We start from the raw sequence: 12,237 nt of genomic DNA on the forward strand, positions 1-12,237 counted from the left end.
TTAAGAGTTAGTTGATGGAGTGCCAAATAGAGCTTGAAAATATTGTAAAATCTCAGCTTCAATTGTTGGCGGATCATATAACCACTCACCAGTCGCAGATCGAAGTGCAACTAATCGTTGCTTAGAGGCCCGCTGCTTAACCTTATTGAATAAAAATCTTGATGGTAGTCCATCTAAAATTTCTTTTCTGAGCTTTACACGCTGGCACCAATAGCTATGCTGCTTGGAAATGAGTTGTAGCCGGTCATGTCGTAAAGAGGATAAGGCATCAGTTGTTTGGCTATCACAAATCAAAGAGGATGATTGCTCTAAGTCATATTCAACAGATGACCAGTTAATTCCACACGAAATTCGATGTTTGACGACCCATTTAAGAATTGCAAATTGAACAGCAGCTAACTTCCGGGATAGAGTGAACATAGATGATCCTTTTGCCTGTGTGTCCCAGGCAGAGACAATTAAGTCTGCGACCTCAGGCAGAGAAAGGCACCAATTGTCAAGTCTGTATGGGCGCTTGGATTTATTGGACGGCTGAGTAAGATGCAAAATGATTGGGGTGTGATCTGAAACAAGGATTTGCAGATGAGTAATTGAAGAAAAAGGGAAAAGTTGAAACCAATCCGCAGTCGCATATGCACGATCAAGGCGTTCCATGATGCAGTCGGTGTTTTTCTGTCCATTGGACCAGGTGAAACGTGGCCCAAAAAAAGGAATGTCGATGAGATTATTGTGGAATTTCCAACTAGAAAAAACATCTTGTCCTCGGATAGAACTTGAACCACCAAGCTTGTCGGAATGTAATTCAACCTGGTTAAAATCTCCAATAACCACAAAAGGTGAGTAACCCAAAATAACATCAGAGACCTTGTTCCAAAAAGCTTCACGATACATGAAAATAGGTTCCCCATATATAAACATACAATACATATCATGCTTCATATAAGGGATGGCATCAACAACAAGTTTACAAAAGATAAACCGATCATCACTACAAATAACCCTAATATCTATAGAATCAGCCCAACACAAAAAAAGACCACCACTACGACCAACAGAGTCTACACCATAAAAATTAGGTAAGTCTTGATGAGATGTTCTTAAAGACGCAGCAGCAACAGTAGTATGTGTTTCTTGCAAAAACAAAATTGACGGATGATATTTCTGGATGCAGTGCCGTAGGTACGAAATTGTAGGATCATCCGTCTCTCCAAATCCCCTACAATTCCAGCAAAAGACATTCATGGATACCCGGGTGGCGAATTAAGGTCCACCACCAGACCTATGACGGAGGATGTGTCTTCAGCGCTGGGATAAGACACAAAAGAAGGTAAAGGCGTTAGTTGTTGAAAAAGATCAAGGGTTAAGCAAGCAGAAAATTTACAACGTTTTGCTCTGTTTTCCTCCATAGGCATATTATGAAAAGGAGAAAAACGTTTCTTGGGACCATCAGAACCAAGAGGGAGAGGACGGATAGTTGGCGCCTTGGGCCAAGCTTAATTGAAGCCAAACAGGCCCAAAAAGTGAAGGAGCTGATCCGGTGAAGGAAAGTCATAACCTCACATGAAATGAGATCCAAAAGTTTGGGCTTACCAAATCTCTTGAACTTGGGCTTACTAAAAAAATTAAATCCAAGGGGTACCTTTCTTTTATAGACAAATTTTATTTTTCTGCCCGCCGTGTCCACTGGGTCCAAACTAAGCCCAGTGTGAGCAGGCCCATTAGGAGCAATAGAGTCACGAAAAAGCAAGCCCACATCAATGGGCTGAGTAGGAGTTTTGGGCTCAGCAAGGCCCAAAGCCATAGAGGTATCAGGATCATCCTCCGGAACAGAAAACCTTAAAGCAGGTGAAAGACGACGGTGGCTAGATTCAGCGTGATAAGGCGGATGTGACGGCGGTGGTGGCTCCTGAGCAGAAACCGAAGGACGAAGCAAAGGGTGCATTTCGAGGAGCACTTCCCGAGAGAGGTCTTCATGCACCTCGAAACCAGGTGGTGGCTTGGAGGGAGGAACATCTTCGTTGTCGTCATCATCATCAGAGGGTGATAATGAGAAAGAAAACACAGGCGACGCGCCACCAGAGTCAAGACGAACAGAGTCTTCAGGAGCTGCAATATTTATCTCAGAGTTGAGATACTTGAGACGGGAAGGAAGTCCCATAATCTCAGGTGAGTAGAACCTGGAGCCAGGCGGTCCATGCAATACCAATAAACCGCGATTGGACAGTTCATCCATGCGAGCACGGATACGACGTGCTCCAACAACCTTTCCGGAAGGGCAAAAGGACACTCTGTGGCCAACTTCTCCACATGTCTTACAAAACCGGAAGTCTCCTTCAGAGGAGAATTCAATCCATTGATGCTCACGATCGTTAAGTGCCAAATAACAACCAGGTATAAGAGGTTTGGATAAGTCAACCCAAACCTTAACCCGAACAAAGTTCCTCAAAGGCATTAAGGATAGGATAGACTCTTCCTCACAAACATCTCCCACATGAGAGAGAATAAAGGCGGCAACCGACAAATGTATTAGATGAAAGGGCAGGTGCAAGACCCTAACCCAGATAGGGACCACATGAAAAAGCATGTTGTCGGAAAAGGAAGTAGACAATGTTTGCCTTAAGACAAGCAAACTGCCATCAATATTGACAGTTTTTCGCTGCCGGAAATACGAGAGATCCTCAGGTGAGGAAAAAGAGAACAAATAGTAAGGCTCCATAGGGCGGATTGAAACGGACCCATTAATTTTCCAATGAATCTCAATAAGATCAAGGATCCGTTCAACCTCCGGATAACGCTGATAAATAAACTTAGCTAAGAGGACGGTCTTGAAATCAACCCCCGTGAAGTCTACACAGAGGTGAGGTGGTAATTTGATACTAACATCAGCTTTGCATGGAGCTGGCGTAGAGGAAGAGGCCATATGAGATGTAAGAGGGACGAAGCTTTGTTGTAGATGTTTAGTTTTATTTAATTTATTTGTTATTATTTTTGTTTTGAGGTGATGGTTAAGTAAACCGAGTATAAATAGGGAAGAAGAAGAAGAGGTTAGGCTGAAACATGCAGGAGGAGATATGATTTGATGACACGCAGGTGAGGGAAGGAAATTGTATGTTGGACAGCTCAGAAGTCTAGGGAAGTTTGGCGGGGCTAGCATGAAAGTGGAGGAGAAAGTGGAGTGGAGGGTTGATTTAGGGTAGAAGCCATGGAAATAGGAAAACCTAATGACTAAGGAAACTCTCATAGGAGAGGAACTCTCTAGTCATAGAGAGAGAGAAACATTTCTATTTTAAATCATTCATCTAGTAGCCGCCTTTTGGTGAAGAATTATTGAAGAAAGATCATAACTTTTGGTGAAGGATTTTAGATTTTTAAAAAATATATATCAGCTTTAGTGTACAATCTACTAATAAGAGTAATTATTGTGTAATACATATAAGACGGTTCTTTTATGTATGAATACACTCAATTATTACTAAAAATATCGTCCCATGTTGTAAGACGGTTGTATTCTATCTTGAAAGATGGGTGGTTGAATTGATTCATCTTGGTTTAGGTGATGATGGGAGTGTTCATTGTTTTTATGTTGAAGTTAATGGCAGAAGTTAGAGTTTTGGAATGTGGTAGCCAAATTCGCTGTCGACGTTTTTATTGTTAAACTTGCACGAAATCCTAATGGGGTTCACTCAACGATTTGCCTTCCATATGGGGAACTTGGCGATCCAGATGGACCGTTCTTTGTAGAAGTTTTTAATTAGGTTATAGTGACGTCAGTGGTTGTGGCACCTCTCTACCATTCATATCTTGGTTGTCTTTTGTTGGCATTTGTTAATTGTCAGAGTGACACTAAACTTTCACTGTAAGCTCTTGGTATTCATATATGTCATTGTTAGGTTTGTAGAGAGTTAGGCGACCCTGACATTATCCTTAATTTGTCAAAATTTAATTTAATGAGCACGTCATTGCTAACCAATTTCATTTACGTAATTATTTTCCCTATTTTCCTTTGCAAACCCATTTCAATATTGTACTGTTCACTTAATGTTAGTTACAATATGTATGTTTGTAAACTTTCGTTTGTCTTAAATACGACAAACTCTTCTATCTATATTCCAGCGCCGCCTATTGGTTTACATTTAATTTTTGGAATAAAAATGGGTTTTGATTTGATTATAGGGATGATATCACTTCTTTGAAAGGAATTAATTTAAAGAATTAAAGTAAAACGATAGCAGTAAGAATTGCTTGTTGTTAGGTAGGAGTCGTCAGGAAATGATATTAGTACAAAATTTGAATGTTCAGAAGGAGTTGGCTTTTGCTTTGGTATTATATTGAAAAGAAGGGAAAAAATGCATGATAGATATTGTCTTCTGTGTGATCTTTGGTTGTGAAATAGCTCTTGTTATCAATGTGTGATTTCGTATGGTGTAGTTTATGTTAAAGATTTTGTTAAAATACTCTTAAAGTCGGCTATTGCGAAGCATTGCAAGAGTGTTGGCATTTGTCACTAAACTCTTATACTACCTCTTGTACCCCATTTCTCTTTTAGGACTATCTAATTAGTTTGTAGAACTGACACTTGCCTTCACTATACTATAATTTTCAGTGTTCCCCCTTTTTAGCAACCTTTCATTATGCTTCTTCTACCTTATCTATGTTTGCTCTAAATTCAAGAGCTATAGGCAAAACCCCTCAATTTGTATCTTCATATCTCTTCTTGTTGTGCCGTTTGATTTAAACTTGGTACTCTGGTCGCTAATCTCTTATGTCGCCTATATTCAGCTATTGTGATGCCAGGCATAATGGGACACCTTATTGAGATGCCTCTCGGTCGTGATAAGTAGTCTGCAATAGGAGTTGATGCATTGCATTTTTGACAAGAGAACAAGCCATGAGATTATCCAAAACAATAGCATTTCCATAACATTCTGGCAGAATTGAGCTGGAGAATGACTTTGTTCAAATGCTCATATCTTGAGATTTATCTGGCGTAAAGTTATGTTCTTTATATGTATAAAATGTTGAGAATGTCATCTTTGTCATGGACATGGAATGGTCAAGTTTCAACGTGTGGATTTTCCTCAGTAATCCCTCAAAGACTAGGATGATTTCATGTTCCAGTTAAAGCATTTCTGGCCTGAACTTACTAACAGTTTAATAACTCAAGATCCAGGCCATGTTCTTGCGTTATTCCAGTTGGAGATAATATCTAACTCATCTAGCTTTGATTTGGTATATGGTTCACCTTGTGGTTCATCTTGAGTCAAGAGTTATGCTCTCTGAAAACTTCCACTGTCTGCTGAAATGTACAACACAGGTTCAGGTTCAGCTTGACCTGTCAGTACTAAAATGATCATACCTCTTAAACCAGGCAATGCCTTGGCATAATTCCAATTTGGCTATTCATGGGTCTTCCAATTCCACCTGATCAAGAGGTTATGACGTCTGCAAAATGCCCCTGAATGCTGAACTACACAACTTAGTTCATGCTAGCACTCAAACGTGCATAACTCATAATCCAGGAACCCTTTTCCCGTGATTCCAATTGAAAATTAAAGCTAACGCTTTTAGCTTTCATTTGGTACATGTGGATCATGCTATTTCATTCTGAGGAGCAAGTTATGGTGTCTACAAGATGGGTTTAATTTCAACAATGCCACCGATAGTAACATGTGTGCATCAGTAACATTTCTGTCTTCCTCCCTGTTCTAAATGGCATGTTTAAATGATGGATATTAGTCCCTAAATAGTCCCAAGTATGTGGGCATTATATTGGAGCAAAGCAAGACCTTTTTTGAGTGAGAATATACACAGGACAACTATTGGAAAACAAGGTGGTCCAAGGAAGGCGACATTGTGTCCTGATTTCCTTCTTGTCTCCTCTTTACTGGTTTCTACTGCTAGAAGCAGCATTCAGCCACAAAACAAGACAAACCATGGCTCCTTCTTGTCCAAGTAGTAGTACATCAATCCTTTAATGTATTTTGTTCTCTTACAATATGATAAATCGACCATTGGATTAGAGTAGTTAGAAACCAATGGTTAGATTGTTCTTTTAAGTCTACTAGTTGTTGCTCCACGCCCTACCGGGCGCGGTTCCCCAAATTGGTGAAATGCTAAGCAAAAACAAGTTAGAAGTATGTGAACATAAAAGAAAATTTTCCATCATATATTTAGAAATGGCGGACCGAGTATAATAGTGATCGCACTATTGGCAAAAATGTGAAAACACGATGTTGGGTGCAATATAATTAGAGAACATCCGTAAAATAGATCACGACGAATAGTCTCCAATAGATAAACATGTATTCATGTATATGCTCGTAAATACTATGCATTTGGGCATATGTATGATACTTAGACGCCTCATTGGTACATGTTGTACAACTATCAAATATCATGATACACTACTATAGTGTTTTGGGTAAAAATAAAAATAACAATATTGTTGTTGCGGAAAGCTTAGTTGTTGAAGGGACATTGAATTCACCAACTCTTATGCAAGAGGTAGTGAGACTAACTGTTAGAAGCAGCAAGCATTCAAAATGGCTCGTTGACTTCTCCTAGAAGCATGATTTGTTCAAAGACGACTAAACCTTTGAGCAGCGGTGTGGCGTGTTCCACATAGGACAAAGCGTAAAATGCAAGTATCCTAATGATGAATAAAAGGTTGTATCTTGTTAATCATCAAGGCCTTTCCCGAGTCAAAAGCTGCTAGTTTTGTTCATCTGTTGGAGCACGAAAGTAAAATGTGAGTGTTCCATCAACTAAATACTACTTTGCAGCCACTTTAAAACAAAACCACTCACTAACCCAACAATTCAGCAAAGCAAAGGGGACCCAATATAATTTTTAAAAATTTACAGCAGACATATGAGCATCCAACAGTTTCAACACTCAGGCGTCAAATTTCCGACCTATCTGATGTTCAGGACTGTCCACTGTCCTAATGACATATACAACTCATATATCAACTAAACCTACTCATTCCAGAGCGTCCAGGCCATATTCAATACATAACATTTACGTCATCAAATTTAGAACCTTTCAAACATTCAATATTCGGAGTAAGATTTTTCTCTACAAATCTTAAATGATGTTGTGATCTGGTTCCATCATTCTAAAGGTTTTCTATCATTAGGAGCATCTTAAATGAATATCATTATATGGATAAAAAAATTCATCCTCAATACTGGTTACAAAGTTGAAAAGCCACTTAAAGTTAAGACTGAAGGAAATGTAGATTCATATACATGTTAACATACTCATATATGTCTAAACTAATTTGTCATAAAATTAAAACGGATCTTATGCATGCAAACAATAGTATAAATAGAGGAGAAATCATGTCCTTACATAGTAGATTTCGGCTATTAGGGCACAAGAGAGATCACCTTTCTCTTCTTGTTCTTGAGCTTTTCCAATGGAAGAATAAAGATCTAAGTGTAAGATCTCTCCCAATGTATTATACCCAAGGCACCTCTTAATTTTAATTAATATTACAATACTAGTATAATATTAATCAAGGTAGAAAATTGAACCAAAAATATTGTTTAACACTTGAATATTTTTCGGTTATTATGAGAGAGGAAGAGAGGATTTTATTTCTCTAGAAATCTATATATTTGATGATGGAATAGAATGAATAATAATCTACAACATTTTGTATATTATTGGGTAAAATTATAAGAAAAACAATGATGAATTTTTCTTCCCAAAACCGTGTAAGAGGAGAGGGAAAGGGAAGCCAATGCATGGACTTATTTGTCTTCACAATGCACCATAGGCTTGCATGGCTAAAAAGCAAAACAATCATTATGTTTAGCTACTAATTAAACAATTAATTAGCTTAAACCTCTTCCTATATTTCGGTCCATTTGGTAATATGGAATCCATATTATTTTTGTCAATTGTCTATATGTTACATGTTACATGTCACATATATTTGTTATGCATTTTTAACATATTAAAAAATAACGTATTAATAAAATACGTCACATACAAAAATTGACTTAGTAATTTCATAATTACTTATGCCAAAAATTTTACCAATTTATAAATCACAACTGATTGTATTTATAACAATTCATTCAATTTAATTGTTACATTAAACAATTATTTCATCCGAGTAATGATACAATTCAATTACTCAGACCGTATCTTATTTAATCACATTTCAATATGATACGTAAATTTTACTTCCAAAATCGTCCGTCAATTTTCAAGTAATTTAATTAACTCGTAACATTATACGATTAATTAAATAATCAATTAAGAGTGTTGCCCTTTAGGTATGACCTAGGGGTCAATCGATCACCACCGTCACACGACAAAGTAATGTCAAACTCTAGTCAGCCAATCATTACCGATATATGTTGACCAGTTGACAGTAACAATATTACTTCCCAATTGTATTCATTTTAATGAGACTTAAACATGTGATCATCATGATCAACAGTTGTGATCGCATTATTGTCGGAGGACACATATTCCAACAATCTCCCACTTGTCCTCGACAAGTGTGCGTCACCAATTCTCTTGTCCTATTACTATCTCCCACTCAATGCAAGGTGTCTTTCAGGTCGTACTTGCAAGTGATCATATCAAGAGTGGTTTCCTCGATCCGGAGAATAAGCGATTGACCGGATTTATCCACTCGGATGCCTTCCGAGCGTGGCCACGCATTTCGATTCATTACTCCTCGAGTGGCCCCGAGATATTGTTATAACCCCGACTAGGGATGGACAATTCCTATCGCACTCATTCCCTTCGACTAGCCACAGACATCATAACCCAAAATATGCCCATTTGACCCCATTTACGAAGGTCGTAGTAACACAAATCAAAGTTAATCAAATCGTGCCATCTTAGGCGAATAGCCTTTAGTCAAAAGAATCGACTCATTAGAATACTATAGTAGCTCTCGCCACGACCAGGCTATATAAATTTGCCAGAACTCTATAAGCGGTCATAAGGCCCGACAAAATGTTCCTAACAGTCTGCCTATGTGATCGACTAGTCATCTCACATGACTCTATGGCACTTGAACTTGCCATCAATCGCATCACACTCTAGTCACTTCGAGACGTCACCTCATACAAGTAACTATGGGCAAAAACAATGTTAATCCATGTTCACTTTAACGGGGTTCAATTGTCTCTACAACCCGTTTGGATATAACAATGTACAAAGTGAGTTAATAATAACTCAAACGACAAATGTCGACATCACACTCGGGTAGTCAATATCATATTACAACCTTGTGATGTTTATTATAAGTGTAAACACTTATTGATTGCAATAGAAGTTTAACATCTCATGTGTCCATGTGTTCAAACTTCTTACACTTGCGATTTCCTTCACATTCATGTTCTCATACCATGAATTTTACCAAGTACACATCAAGGTTCTCGACCTTGGTTTTGGTTCTTTAACTTGAAAGAACTTTCTTATCGATCATCTCATAACGAACGAATTTGCGATGAATAATACAACTTGTACCGATCAAGTATTCCATCCACACACAATGCACTAGGTATATGTTTTGTAGAATCTTGTAATAGTTGACAAGATTATTAGCTTAGTACTTCTCAAAAGTCCTAGCTTAACTAGGATAGATTATCTTGAATAACCTCTTATTCAACCAAGCATCTTTCCAAAACTTCTCATTTCTCTTTCTAGGCTTGAAATATTTGGGATTCTCATAAATCCTCATATGTGCTCGGATTTTCTACAATATGTGCAACCTCTTAACACACAATGGAACATTCCGTCAATCACTGAAATCGCTCATCGGATTCTACTCGAGAATTCATGACGTTTCTATTATGGCTCACAAATCATTCATCATGCTCTTATGCATATGATTCATTATTGGACATGTACATGATTATTCTAATGGCGGAAACGTTAGTCACTAATAATCATGAGATCAACCGTTCTTAGGTTCAATGAACTACCATGACTGCTAATGGTAATCCCATTTTCATTCATATGAATAACCTATGTATATGTTGATATGATGTGTATCTCTTTAATACTAATCCAACATCCCATGATGTAATTGAATTCATCATTGTCCATTTTCATCCAGAATTGAAAACTCAAAAGCTTCTTTATGAAGGAAGGCATTGGCTCGTCATTCTTTAATGAGTAATGAGTTTTATACATTCAAGGATGATAGCTCCCACTAAATTCCATGTCTTCACATGAGAATTTCCTAACTCCCACTCAATTCAACATATTTCGAAATTGACTTCTCAATCGAAATTTGTCAAGAATATAAATTGCTTTGCCAAGTTACTAGGATAAAACCATATATGTTCCCATCATATCCTTTCAAAATGCCTATTTTGAAGTGGTCTTATCTCAACCTTACGGAAAGAGATTTTAATTCTCTAACACACTCATGTCATAATGATGTGTAGCAATGTCATTATTCAAATACAAATAATATTTAGAATACGTCCCTCGCAAATACCCTTTTGGAAGGAGATTTAACCATTTCATAGGGAGGTTAAGCAATGACATTTGTATGGTTAAAACGTTGGCTATAGAAGATATCGGAATATCAATTTTTGCAACTTGATCTTGATCATAACTAGTATGTTACTTTGATTCATTTAGGCTCTTAAGTAAAACTCATGATTGAAACTATTTGGTCAAAATTTATCATAAATTTAGTCAAAAACTCGTTAAGACTTTTCATTAGTCATTTTATTCCAAAACTTCTTTTGGTCTCCTCGTGTAGTTATCTTGAGAATATACTCTTATGATTATTACACTTGGTCTCTTTAGTCATGTAGAACTAACTTGAGAGCATAGATCTCATCTATTCGGCATACTATGTAAATAGATATACCTTTATTCAAATCATTCTCTCTTGCGTAGATCTTTATATACACAAGTACACAATTATGATCTTTGTCTTGTGTGTTGTGTCCTCATTTTTCTCCCACTCTATCTTTAGAATGAATACACTAAACATTCAAAGATAGCATATGAGACACAAATTAATGATGTTGAACTATAAGGAGAACTATCTCATAGATAGACTAATCGTTATTGATTTCATATGAGTTCTTGGTGATTGACATTCCTTTAAGAGAGTTCATAGACTCAAAATCGCTTCATAAATGATCATACACAAGCCTTAAGCATGTGGACATATAATGAAACCGGTCATTATATTTGTCTATTTGATCACTTTAAGTGAATAATCTTATGTTTCAAAACGCAAGCATTTAAAGATGAAATTTTAGAACATAAAGGATAAATGATAAAACGGGTGACTTGGGTTGCAAACCAAGTCACTATCATCCAAAATACAAACCATTATCCAAAATACCTTTCCATGTCGAACACGGAAACTTAAAGTTCTAAAAGTTCAAAACATAACTTAAAATAAGACAATGAAAAACAAAGCTCCATAAAATCTATCCTTAGCTTCATGATGGTTTCTTATGCTTGCTTTTCTTTTCCTTTGTCTTTGCTTGGTGGAGGCCCTATTTACAATTAAAAAGGGAGATACATTATCACAACTTTGCATCATAATACCATAGTTGAATTTAGAAACATAAAAGAAGGTTAGTCATTTTACCTACTGGAGTGATCTTTCCAGCTTTGATATCACCAAAGTATTTGGAACAATTTCTTTTCCAATGACCCATGCCATTACAATAATGGCATTTATCAAGAGGACCCTTCTTGACTTTGGAGGTGCTAGCTTCACAAGACTTAGCTTTGGTGAATGTGGGAGCTTGCTTCTTGCCCTTTCTCCCATTCTTCTTGAACTTCCCCTTACTCTTTGTGTTTATGTTAAGCACATCCTTGGGAGGGTTCACATTTAACCCCATGTCCCTTTCGGCTTGCACAAGTAACTTGTGCAACTCCTCAAGAGATACGTCCTTGTCTTGCATGTTGAAATTCACCCGGAATTGCACATATGCCTTGACTTTGGACAAGGAGTGTAGAATCCTATCTACGATGAGTTCTTTGGGGATTTCAACCTTTTGAATTTTCAAGGTCTCGACAAGCTCCATGAGTTTGAGCACATGAGGGCTAACCTTTTGGCCCTCTTTGAAGTCGAGATCAAAGAATGCCGCGGCCGCCTCATATTGGACGATCCGCGGAGTTTGTGAAAACATGGTCACAAGTTTGGAGTAAATCTCATTAGCATTGCCCATTTTGAAGGCTCTCCTTTGGAGTTCCGCTTCCATCGCAAATATTAATACATTTTTC

At 37.4% G+C, this 12,237-nt stretch overlaps 1 protein-coding gene across 1 annotated transcript; it reads right to left on the reverse strand.

Annotated features, from left to right (window-relative positions):
• On the reverse strand, window positions 1-1,242 carry LOC141634815 (uncharacterized). Its single transcript, XM_074446686.1, has one exon. It carries the CDS (start codon window positions 1,240-1,242, stop codon window positions 1-3), a length of 1,242 nt encoding a protein of 413 aa, XP_074302787.1.
• Between the last annotated feature and the right edge of the window lie 10,995 nt (window positions 1,243-12,237).

Source organism: Silene latifolia, chromosome 2 (assembly GCF_048544455.1).
Source record: "Silene latifolia isolate original U9 population chromosome 2, ASM4854445v1, whole genome shotgun sequence".
Classification (NCBI taxonomy): Eukaryota; Viridiplantae; Streptophyta; class Magnoliopsida; order Caryophyllales; family Caryophyllaceae; genus Silene; species Silene latifolia.